The sequence below is a fragment of the Microcaecilia unicolor genome, chromosome 4 (assembly GCF_901765095.1).
Source record: "Microcaecilia unicolor chromosome 4, aMicUni1.1, whole genome shotgun sequence".
Taxonomy (NCBI): Eukaryota; Metazoa; Chordata; class Amphibia; order Gymnophiona; family Siphonopidae; genus Microcaecilia; species Microcaecilia unicolor.
Window position 1 is genome coordinate 62,617,713 of NC_044034.1, and position 13,174 is coordinate 62,630,886.

At 45.1% G+C, this 13,174-nt stretch overlaps 1 protein-coding gene across 1 annotated transcript in view; it reads left to right on the top strand.

Moving 5' to 3' along the window:
- The window catches only part of LOC115469598 (protein mono-ADP-ribosyltransferase PARP4-like), a 242,756-nt gene that overhangs the window by 176,751 nt on the left and 52,831 nt on the right, over positions 1-13,174 (top strand). Inside the window, exons 33-34 of the mRNA XM_030202392.1 lie at positions 582-1,307; positions 8,027-8,162. Of these exons, the coding sequence (XP_030058252.1) occupies positions 582-1,307; positions 8,027-8,162 (862 nt within the window). The remainder of the gene's footprint in view (positions 1-581; positions 1,308-8,026; positions 8,163-13,174) is intronic.

The following is a 13,174-nucleotide window of genomic DNA, read 5'->3' on the forward strand; positions in this document are numbered from 1 at the left end:
AAGCCTTTGACCACCACCCATCCCTGATGATTCCAGTTTAAAGCTTTCTTCATTAAGTTAGCCCCTCTGTTCTGGAGATGCTTCACCCTTTCTTTGATAAGTTGACAGCATCTCCTTGGGATATCATGCTGTCATCAGCGGAGCCATGCATTTATCTCAATAATGTGAGCTTTGCTGCCTCAGTCTGTATCATCTTAGAAATATTTGGTAGTCTTGAGTCTTTCCTCATATAGCTTCATTTACACCTGAAAATGACTTTCTCAAATTACCCCTGGAAAGTGCTTTATAAATTGCACCCACTTTGTTGATTTATTTGATAGTTTATATTGTAAACTGCTTAGCTGTCTTTGACATGAGTGGTACATAAAGCGAATAAATCAAATCAAAGGAATATTAGGAGAGAAATGTAGAATAGTCATAGTTTTTCAGAGTACAAGTTCAGGCACAATGTGATTTATAAATTATATATATTTAATGAAGAAAGGTATCCCATTATATAATCAGAGTTTCTGTTCCTTACAGAGAAAGTATTTATATTCTGGATTTCTGTTAATGTCTGTTCTCCTAATTTGTCTCACTAGGATTATGAAGATTCAGATGCAATGTCACTTGGAATATCAGATGAAAGCTTCGTGTTTACACGTGGCCTAGTAAACAGTCCAGCGCCACTTATTTTGGATGATATGTTGCAATCAGCAGCCTTTCCTCCCTCTGTTAGTTCTCCTTTTCCTCCTCCTCCTCCTCCTCCTCCTGGTCTTCCACTAATCCGTCCAATTTGTTTAGCAGCCTCTCCTCCCTGTTCTGGTTCTTCTGCTGCTGCTGCTCCTCCTCCTCCTCCTCTTCCTCCCTGTGCTGGTTCTCATGTTGTTGCTGCTCCTGCTCCTCCCTGTCCTGGTGCTCCTGCTGCTCCTCGTCCTCCTCCTCCTCTTCGTCCCTGTGCTGGTTCTCCTGTTGCTGCTGCTGCTGCTCCTGCTCCTCCCTGTCCTGGTGCTCCTGCTGCTCCTCTTCCCCTTCCCTCTCTTGATCTTCCTAAATTTATGGTGGCTCCTCCTCCTCCTCCTCCTTTTCCTCTTCTTTCTCTTGATCTTCCTAAATTTATGGTGGCAGAAAGTGACAAGATGCCTGAATTTCCAGAAGTGTCATTTTCCTCAAAAAAGAAAATACGGAAATATGTTCAGTTGCCATCTGAATATCAAGTTTCCAAGTCCAGTGATTTTGATAAGGAGTCAAATTTCTCTGCTCCTCCGCCTCTTCCTGCACATCTTGTTTTGCCTGGCTCGAAAACTAAACATACTAGTCTACGAATGGTAAGATGCTTAATTTCTGATAGTTTTACTTGAAATTCTTTTCAGCTTAAATGTTGGTCTCATTAGGGATCTAGTGTATCAAGTACCATCGAAGTGCAGTGATTAATGCTTGACAGAATGTTTTCTTGCCACAGTTAGCAAGCCTATAGGGGGAATGATTGAATAATCTACTGTGTTTCAAGCTACATGTACACTTTTACACACGTGTATCTTGTAGCTGGTTTTCAGAGCATGGCCATCTGAATACTTTGTACCTGCTTGGACAAGACCCCCCTAGCAGTAGTAGCTTGATACTGCCACTAGGGGCACCATTTTGAGGGCGGTGCTGGACAGGCCAGGAGTGACTGGGCATCACTTCCTATTTTTATATTGCTAATTTGCTGTTGTAGGGTTTTTATGTTTATGTAAATCATTTGCTCTTTATTGTAAACCTTTCTAAAGCCAAATGGACCAGATGGTGTATGAATACCGTCCCTCCTGATATTCAGCACTATTTAACCAGTCAGAAGCGGCAGCTGACCGGTTAAATACTGTTTCGTTGGTTAATCCTGTATATTCAGCAGGAGATAACCAGTTATCTCCACTGAATATTCGCAGTTAGTGCCTACCACTAAACTGGCTATGTCGCGCGATTTATCCAGTTAGGCATGGATATTCAGTTCCAGACTGGATAAGATTAGCAGTTAAATTGGGCCATGTAGATAGCAGTTTAACAGCTATGACTTAACCTGAATATCGGCTTAACTGTTTGTGTTTAGCACCCCAAAACCCCCTCGGATATTTAATGCAAGTCATTGGAAACTGTCTGGAATTGAATAATCTGGGTTTAACACCAGCTTGTTTATTATTATTGTTTTTTTCAGGGAGGGGGGGATAGTGACTTCTAACTCAGAAGCCAGCATTTTGTATGTGTAGTTGGGATTATTTTTCCCTATGTGCATCACTTTGCACTTGTCCACTATCTTCTACTGTTTTAACAAATTTTGAGTAGTTTTTTCATTTGAAAATTTTATCACCTCACTTGTCATTCTTTTCTCCAGGTAATTTATAAGTACATTGAACAACACAGGTCCCAATGGAGACGCTTGAGCCACTCCATTAGTGACAACCATTTGGAAAATTGACCATTTAGTCCTCGTTTCCTGTCTTTTAGCCAAATTCCAATCCACAATAGGGCATTGACTTCTATCCCATGACTTTATACTTTCCTGAGGAGTCTTTCATGAAAGAGTTTGACAAATGACGTCTGAAAATTGAGCATACACCTTGGGGCTCGTTTTCAAAAGAGAAAACAGTCTAAAAAGTGGCATAAAGCAGCATTTGAATGTTTTTCTCGTCAAAATGTCCAAATTGGTATTTTCAAAACCCATTTGCCAGACGTTTTTCTATGCTGTTTGTTTGCAGTGGGTGCTAATCTCAAGAGGGCGTGTTAAGGGCGGGATTTAGGTGTTCCTAAGACTTGGACGTTTTTCAGCCATAATGGAACAAAACGAAAAATGTCTAGGACTAAAATTAAGACGTTTTGAGCTAGACCCGTTTTAATAACTAAGCCACAAAAAAGTGCCCCAAATGACCAGATGACCCCCAAGAGGAATAAAGGAATGACCCCCCTTACTCCCCCTGTGGCTACTAACCCCTCCCACTGGAGGAATAAAGGAATTACCCCTCCCCCTTACTCTGCCTGTGGTCACTGACCCCCTCCCACCTCCCCAAAGATGTGAAAGAGACGGTACATATCAGCCTCCATGACAGCCTCAGACATTATGGCCAGTTCTATTAAAGCAGCAAGCAGGTCCCTGCAGTAGCCTAGTGGTCTGTGCAGTGCACTGTGGAGAAGGAGACCTAGGCCCATAACTCACTCTGTTATACTTGTAGTGGAATGTGTAAGCCTTCAAAACCTACCAAACAACTACTATACCCACATATAGGTGACCCTGCAGTCATAAGGGCTATTGTTGTGGTGTACAGTAGATATAGGGAGCAACGGTGAGATGTGTACCTGGAAGCTTTTATGTGGTCTACTGCAGTGCCCCCTAGGGTGCCCCACTACTCTGCTGGGATGTTTGTGTGGCCAATCTACTAAGAATGCTGGCTTCTTCATCCCAATGGCTTGATTTTGTGTGGTTTTTACTTGGAAGGGTTTTTTTTTTTTTTTTTGGAAAATAGATCAAAAAGATAAACACGCAGAGCACAAAAACATCTATCAAATGGCCATTTTTGAAAAAAAAGGTTAAACGTTTTGCTGTTTCAAATATCACTATATTTGCTATTCAATGAGCAAAACGTCCAAAATCAAACTTAGATGTCATATCTAAATTGCCCCTCCACGTTGGCCTACTTGCCCTTTTACATGTTTATTTACACCTTAAAAAAATTAAAATTAATTGGAAAAGGCAATATTTGCCTTTGCTAAACCCATGCTTTCTCTTTCCCATTAAGCTTTGAGAAGGTCCCAAGCAACAGTGACTAGTTGAAAGTTGCATGCATGCACAGTTGTGCTTCTCAAAAGTGTATTGAAATAGTCTTAAGCTGAGGAGTAGAGAATGACCCTAGGATAGCATTTGGCCCCACCCTGTCCCCACGAGCTCTCTCCCCCATAAGCTCTCTCCCCTGTTCCCCGCTTCATTCTTGCAAGCTCTGTTTTTTCCCAGCTTCACACACCTCGAACAGTTATGATTTTATATTTAAATCATTTTCTTAAAGTATAAAAAGAAACAACATTCTGTACAACTGTCATTTTATAAATCACAAACAATACAGAACAGGGATCAACAAAACCCCATCTGCCCTTCCTCCTCACAAATATGCCCTCCACTATCAGGAAAACTGAACAGTAAAATTACTGCAGAATGCTACATAGAAAATTCATGCTAAACAGAATACCTCGATCACACACACATAGAACACAAATGCCAAATACATAATAGCTGACCAAAAATGATAAACATGTAGTAAACCAAAACCCCAAGAAGCCACACCAAAGAAACTTAAACATTTCCTCCTGTACTGTGCAAAATTTAAAGATCACGCATGCCAGGGATGGTGTTAGGTGAGTGTAACTAGGACTACTGCCTCCTGGCCAGAGAAAGCCCTAAGCCTGCTGGAAACTGGTAGTGAGCTTTGGGTTCCCCTCCCAAATTTCTGCCCTGGGCCCCAGCCATGTCTAAAACTAGCTCTGGCAGGATACACATTTCAAATCTGATGTATTCTAGTCATATAATAGAAAATCAATTTTTTTTATACCTTTTGTTGTCTGGTCATTTTATTTTTCAAATCATGTTGGTCCCAGGCTCTGGTTTCTGTTTCCCTCTGTCTTCTAACATGCTCACCAGGGTTTCCTGCCCATTTGAAAATTTGAAATTATCTTCTTTCTTCATGCTCACCATCCATCTTCCATCTCTGTGAAACTATCTTTCCCCATGTTCAGCATCTCCTTTCTCTGTGTCCCCTATATTGCCTTGTCTAGCATCTCCGTGTCCATCTCCCCACAGGAAGTTTCATCGGAAGGTGAGAGCTAGAAGAGGGAGGTCCTGGACTAGGCCTGTGGGAATCCTCCTCGTGGTTGCATAAGAGAGAGAGATGCGGCAGGGATGGGGAGGGAGGAAGGAAGGAAGGAAGACAGACAGAGATTGTGGACCCGTGGTAATCGTTTTTCTTTTTTACTGCTCCTGTAGAACAGTAAAACGCTTTTCTCCCGCACCTGCGGTAAATTTATTTTGTTACCATGGATTTACTGAGAAGGCTTCTCCATGTGAGCTCTGTCAGTTGATGTTACCCATCTGTAAGGACATGTATCCAAAGAACTCCTGTTACAGATAATTAGCTTGGTTCTCAGTGGTGGCAAAAAAGTGTTACTTTCTGGAAAGTTGTACCTGTCCTTTTGTATATAGTTGGATAAATGTTAGAAATTTAAGGAGATGGAAAGGATCACAGCAGATACATTAGACATGTTGTATATATAGGCAGACCAATTAGGTATTTTGAGTATTGATATGTCTATTACCTCAGATGGTCTTGTAAAATTGTAGTGTTTTCTTTATAAACCTGTCTGATAGTGATGATGGTGATGCAAATATAAGATCCAAACCGTGTATATATTTTTTTTCAGCACACAACATCCAGTGGGTCCAGAAGTAATTCCACTGTAACTCTTTATTAAATTATTACCTGATGTGATCCACGTTTCGCCCACTTATGGGCTGATTCAGGGGTATTATACTACAAACAAATGAGAAAACAAAAGACATAAAACACAGCACTTCATTTGAAATACAAATAAAAAAAAACAACATATATTTATAATGTGAGGGAATCAGAAAAGTATATGTGCACTTACAACACAGAGGACGATAAATTGCAGCACTTATGCAAAGCTACAAAAATGCACACGTGATAAATGGTATTCATAAAAGAAGTGCTATATAAGCATATGGACTAGTCTGTGCGGTGCATAAAAGGTGTGCAAATGTACAAAAAATTCAGTGAGTGTGACCATCAGTTCTCTTCATATTAGTGGAGACAAGCCATCTATAGTGCATCATATGAGACTGAATGTGCAAAGCAAAGTGATATGCTCTAAAGCAGGAGTACTTAAGCCATTACGTACAAATATTGGGAGTGTTCAAGAAATCACAATCCCAGAGCCAAATGCGGAAATATGCTCAGCACAACTGAAGAAGCAAATGCAAAAATGTTACATTTCATTGATCAAAACATAAATCTATATAAACATAAGATACACACTTGGTGGCTCTTTTGCTGCCAAGCAACAATGGTTACCAAACTTTTAATCTTAAAGCCAGCAAGTGTGTAAATTAAATTTATAAAGATTCATGTTTTGATCAATGAAATGTAACATTTGCTCGTTTCTAATCTAGAGAAGAAAGGTTACCTACGAAAACTAATAAAAAAATGTATTGTTAGTCCAATAAAAAAGGTATCATCTTATTTCATTTTCTATGTTTTATTTTATTTCTGTTTATTACATGTAAGTGAATAAGTCCTATCCAAACTCCCTGCACTCTTATTATATGGTGGTGCTGCTGGCGGAGTGTGGTGGTGGGAGGGAGGGCATGAATCTATGATTGGAGTGTTGGCAGCAGGTCAGTTCAATATCAGCTAAAATCACTACTAAGCCCAACTTTACATTGTTTTACTACTGTTTTATTAAAATTCTATTAACTTTGTATTTCAAATTACTATCAAGCTTATTTTCGAAAGAGAAAAACGCCTATAGTGCGACCTAAATCGGGAGATAGACGTTTGTCTCGCAAAGGCGCCCAAATCGGTATAATCGAAAGCCGATTTGGGGCGTTTCCAACTGCACTCCGTTGCGGAAACGAATAAAGTTGATGGGGGCGTGTCGGAGGCGTGGTGGAGGTGGAACTGGGCGTGGTTATCAGCCGAGGAGAGATGGGTGTCTTTAGCTGATAATCGAAAAAAAAAAAGGCGTTTTTACCGCAATTTTGGGTCACTTTTTTTGGACCCTTTTTTTTCATGAACAAGTCCCAAAAAAGTGCTCCAACTGCCCAGATGACCACTGGAGGGAATCGGGGATGACCTCCCCAGACTCCCCCAGTGGTCACTAACCCCCTCCCACCAAAAAAACCCCACTTTAAAAACTTTTTTTCCAGCCTGTATGCCAGCCTCAATGCCGTACCCACCTCCATGACAGCAGAATGTGTTTGATCCTGTCACAGCCTTTCCCTGAGTCAGATGTGGCTCTCAGGTGCAGTACAGGGTCACATCAGCATTGCATTGTGGTGGGTGTACAGCATTCTGCCAGCTCTGACCCACTGCTCATCTCAGTACCAGGGAGACTCGTTGCCAGTGGGGCACAACCTCTGATCTGCAGTTAACTGTGAGTAAATGTGGTTATTCCAATAAAGGACATTTTTGGAGAGATTAGTCTTCAGGTGTCAACTGGTGTGCCAATGTTATATAGCAGCAACCAGTCCTAGAGGCCTGCGTGTATGCAGGTCCCTGGAGCACTTTTAGTGGGTACCGCAGTGCACTTCAACAGGTGGCCCCAGGCCCATCCCCCCCCTACCTGTAACACTTGTGCTGGTAAATGGGAGGCCTCCAAAACCCACTGTACCCACATGTAGGTGCCCCCTTCACCCCTAAGAGCTATGGTAGTGTTGTACATTTGTGGGTAGTGGGTTTTGGGGGAGGGGGGTTGGGAGCTCAACACCCGTGGTAAGGGAGTTATGCATGTGGGAGCTTTTTCTGAAGTCCACCACACTGACCTCTAGGGTGCCCAGTTGGTGTCCTGGCATATCAGGGGGGCCAGTGTACTACCAATCCTGGCCCCTCCCACGACCAAATGGCTCGGATTAGGACGTTTTTGAGCTGGGCGTTTTTAGTTTCCATTATCGCTAAAAAAAACAAAAGCCCAGCTCAAAAACGTCCATTTTTTTCGAAAATACGGTTCGGCCCGCCCCTTCACAGACCCGTTCTCGGAGATAAACGCCCATGGAGATAGGCGTTTCCGTTCGATTATGCCCCTCCACGTAAGCCGCATTGAGCCTGCATTATGTGGGAAAGCGCGGGGTACAAATGTATTAATAATAATAATATACCAATTAATTAAAATCCACCCCAGCACTTATCCACACATTATGTAAAAGTGTCTTTTGGAGTATTTCCATGAAGAATGGATGTGCTGTTAACATGTATTCTTTGAGTCAACATGGCAGCATTTTTGTTTGTAATACTAGAAAGCAGTTACTACTGATGAAGAAGCATCTCAAGTCGGTATAAAAAGCTTCCAGGAACCACAGGATTTAGATGTAGCTGCATCTTATTCTTTCACGTCTGCTATATGTAACAAGAAGCTACAAACTGCTGGAGCAAGTAAGTACTGGTCTAAATTCTAACAATATTATTGTGTTAGAAATTCTGTTGACAGTTATATGACAAAGATCTTTGTCTCTATCACAGGATCTCAAGAATGTTAATCTTTTAGATACATTAACTAACTTGAATCAATACCACTACCAACTGTATACACATCAAGGAACTTGAAATAGTGTCCAAATGCATTGTATCGTAGATCAAATGTTTCATTTTGTGAATTATAAACAATGCACAGGTATGTCATAAATACAAGTCATACTGATTTTGTAGTTGGGTGAGGATCCTGTCCCAAAGTGCTTACCATTTAACTAGGAAGAAAGGGTGACATACAAAAGATGGTTTTAAGAGTAGTACCTTGAGCACAAAGGTGGGTTTTCTAGAGGTTATTAGAATGCTTGTTTGAAGAAGCATTTTTTCAGATAGGACTTCCCATGAGGGGCTTCTTGCATATTGTAAAAGAGAGAAAATTTAGAAGGTATTTTGAGTATTGATATGTCTACCATTCCTCTATGCTCGTGGCCAAAATTCAGTCTTACCAGCTCTACACGAGCATACACATGCGGAACAATGTGCGGCAGTTGGCGGGCTTGGTGGACAAGCTCCCTCCTGAGCAAGCCAAGCCATTTCAGGAGGTGGTCAGGCAGCTGAAGGCGTGCAGAAAATTCCTGGCCAGAGGGGTGTATGACACCTTTGATGTTGCGTCCAGGGCCGCTGCTCGAGGTGTGGTGATGTGCAGACTCTCATGGCTGCGTGCCTCCGACCTGGAGAATAGGATCCAGCAGCGGATTGCGGACTCGCCTTGCCGTGCGGATAATATTTTTGGAGAGAAGGTCGAACAGGTGGTAGAGCAGCTCCACCAGCGGAATACCGCTTTCGACAAGTTCTCCCGCCAGCAGCCCTCAGCTTCTACCTCCACAGGTAGACGTTTTTATGGGGGAAGGAAGACTGTTCCCTACTCTTCTGGCAAGCGTAGGTACAATCCTCTTTCTCAACAGCCTGCGGCCCAGGCTAAGGCCCAGCGCGCTCGCTCTCGTCAGCAGCGTGCGCCTCAGCAAGGCCCCTCGGCTCCCCAGCAAAAGCAAGGGACGAGCTTTTGACTGGCTCCAGCAGAGCATAGCCGCCATCCAAGTGTCAGTGCCGGGCGATCTACCGGTCGGAGGGAGGTTGAAAGTTTTTCACCAAAGGTGGCCTCTCATAACCTCCGATCAGTGGGTTCTTCAAATAGTCCGGCAAGGATACACCCTCAATTTGGCCTCCAAACCTCCAAATTGCCCACCGGGAGCTCAGTCTTACAGCTTCCAGCACAAGCAGGTACTTGCAGAGGAACTCTCCGCCCTTCTCAGCGCCAATGCGGTCGAGCCCGTGGCATCCGGGCAAGAAGGGCTGGGATTCTATTCCAGGTACTTCCTTGTGGAAAAGAAAACAGGGGGGATGCGTCCCATCCTAGACCTAAGGGCCCTGAACAAATATCTGGTCAAGGAAAAGTTCAGGATGCTTTCCCTGGGCACCCTTCTCCCCATGATTCAGGAAAACGATTGGCTATGCTCTCTGGACTTGAAGGACGCCTACACGCACATCCCGATACTGCCAGCTCACAAACAGTATCTGCGATTTCAGCTGGGCACACGTCACTTCCAGTACTGTGTGCTACCCTTTGGGCTCGCCTCTGCGCCCAGAGTGTTCACGAAGTGCTTGGCTGTAGTAGCAGCGGCACTTCGCAGGCTGGGGGTACACGTGTTCCCATATCTCGACGATTGGCTGGTGAAGAACACATCCGAGGCAGGAGCTCTACAGTCCATGCAGATGACTATTCGCCTCCTGGAGCTACTGGGGTTTGTGGTAAATTATCCAAAGTCCCATCTTCTCCCAGTACAGAGACTCGAATTCATAGGAGCTCTGCTGGATTCTCGGACGGCTCATGCCTATCTCCCAGAGACGAGAGCCAACAACTTGTTGTCCCTCGTCTCTCGGGTACGAGCGTCCCAGCAGATCACAGCTCGGCAGATGTTGAGATTGTTGGGCCACATGGCCTCCACAGTTCATGTGACTCCCATGGCCCGCATTCACATGAGATCTGCTCAATGGACCCTAGCTTCCCAGTGGTTTAAGGCTGCTGGGGATCTAGAAGACGTGATCCACCTGTCCACGAATTTTCTCAAATCCCTGTATTGGTGGACGATTTGGTCCAATTTGACTCTGGGACGTCCTTTCCAAATTCCTCAGCCACAAAAAGTGCTGACTACGGATGCGTCTCTCCTGGGGTGGGGAGCTCATGTCGATGGGCTTCACACCCAGGGAAGCTGGTCCCTCCAGGAACGCGATCTGCAGATCAATCTTCTGGAGTTACGAGCGGTCTGGAACGCTCTGAAGGCTTTCAGAGATTGGCTGTCCCACCAAATTATCCAAATTCAGACAGACAACCAGGTTGCCATGTATTACATCAACAAGCAGGGGGGCACCGGATCTCGCCCCCTGTGTCAGGAAGCCGTCAGCATGTGGCTCTGGGCTCGCCGTCACGGCATGGTGCTCCAAGCCACATATCTGGCAGGCGTAAGCAACAGTCTGGCCGACAGACTGAGCAGGATTATGCAACCTCACGAGTGGTCGCTCAATTCCCGAGTAGTGCGCCAGATCTTCCAGGTGTGGGGCACCCCCTTGGTAGATCTCTTTGCATCTCGAGCCAACCACAAAGTCCCTCAGTTCTGTTCCAGGCTTCAGGCCCACGGCAGACTGGCATCGGATGCCTTCCTCCTGGACTGGGGGGAGGGTCTGCTGTATGCTTATCCTCCCATACCTCTGGTGGGGAAGACTTTGTTGAAACTCAAGCAAGACCGAGGCACCATGATTCTGATTGCTCCTTTTTGGCCGCGTCAGATCTGGTTCCCTCTTCTTCTGGAGTTGTCCTCCGAAGAACCGTGGAGATTGGAGTGTTTTCCGACCCTCATCACACAGGACGAAGGGGCGCTTCTGCATCCCAACCTCCGGTCTCTGGCTCTCACGGCCTGGATGTTGAGAGCGTAGACTTTGCCTCTTTGGGTCTGTCAGAGGGTGTCTCCCGCATCTTGCTTGCTTCCAGGAAAGATTCCACTAAGAGGAGTTACTTCTTTCTATGGAGGAGGTTTGCCGTCTGGTGTGACAGCAAGACCCTAGATCCTCGCTCTTGTCCTACACAGACCCTGCTTGAATACCTTCTGCACTTGTCTGAGTCTGGTCTCAAAACCAAATCTGTAAGGGTTCACCTTAGTGCAATCAGTGAATACCATTACCGTGTGGAAGGTAAGCCGATCTCAGGACAGCCTTTAGTTGTTCGCTTCATGAGAGGTTTGCTTTTGTCAAAGCCCCCTGTCAAACCTCCTACAGTCTCATGGGATCTCAATGTCGTTCTCACCCAGCTGATGAAACCTCCTTTTGAGCCACTGAACTCCTGCCATCTGAAGTACTTGACCTGGAAGGTCATTTTCTTGGTGGCAGTTACTTCAGCTCGTAGAGTCAGTGAGCTTCAGGCCCTGGTAGCCCAGGCCCCTTGCACCAAATTTCATCATAACAGAGTAGTCCTCCGCACTCACCCTAAGTTCTTGCCAAAGGTTGTGTCGGAGTTCCATCTGAACCAGTCAATTGTCTTGCCAACATTCTTTCCCCGTCCTCATTCCTGCCCTGCTGAACGTCAGCTCCACACATTGGACTGCAAGAGAACATTGGCCTTCTATCTGGAGCGGACACAGCCCAACAGACAGTCCGCCCAATTGTTTGTTTCTTTTGATCCCAACAGGAGGGGAGTGGCTGTGGGGAAATGCACCATATCCAATTGGCTAGCAGATTGCATTTCCTTCACTTACACCCAGGCTGGGCTGGCTCTTGAGGGTCATGTCACGGCTCATAATGTTAGAGCCATGGCAGCGTCGGTAGCCCACTTGAAGTCAGCCACTATTGAAGAGATTTGCAAAGCTGCGACGTGGTCATCTGTCCACACATTCACATCTCATTACTGCCTGCAGCAGGATACCCAACGCGACAGTCGGTTCGGGCAGTCAGTGCTTCAGAATCTGTTCGGGGTTTAGGATCCAACTCCACCCCCCAAGGCCCATGTTTTATTCTGTTCCAGGCTGCACTCTCAGTTAGTTGGAAAAACTGTTAGGTCAATCTCAGTTATGTCCTCGCCGTTGCGAGGCCCAATTGACCATGTTTGTTGTTTTGAGTGAGCCTGGGGACTAGGGATACCCCATCAGTGAGAACAAGCAGCCTGCTTGTCCTCGGAGAAAGCGAATGCTACATACCTGTAGAAGGTATTCTCAGAGGACAGCAGGCTGATTGTTCTTACAAACTCGCCCGCCTCCCCTTTGGAGTTGTGTCTTCCCTTGTCTTTGTCTTGCTACATATGAGACTGACGAACACGAGCCGGTTCGGGCGGGAAGACGGCCGCGCATGCGCGGTACGCATGGGCGCGCGAGGACTAGCAAAGGCCTTTGCTAGTGAAGTTTCCGATTGGAGGGGCTGCCGTGGACGTCACCCATCAGTGAGAACAATCAGCCTGCTGTCCTCGGAGAATACCTTCTACAGGTATGTAGCATTCGCTTTGTCAACACTTGCTATACCGCTATAGCTGAGCACAGACCTAAGCGGTTCTCAGACTAAAGTAATGAAATCGGAAAAAGAACTACAATGTACGATAGGAAAGTAGGGGATAAAAACAACCGAATTAAATTATAGGCCTCAGGAGTAGAAGGAAAACACAGGAGGGGTAGAGAAAGGAAGGAGGGGTTGTGGATGAAAAAGGGAAAACTCGCATAAGTTCAGTTAACTAGTCACTGAAAGCTTGCTGAAAAAGCCATGTCTTAATGGCAGTCTTAAACTTGGACAGGGATAGCTTGGCATGGATCTCATTAGAGAGACTGTTCCATATCATAGGTGCCAGAAAACACTTTTTCAGATCCTTTCACACTTGGCAAGATGAGGTCCTGGAAGAACCATCCAATGGTCACTGAGCAATTGCAAAACTCGCGCAGGGGTAT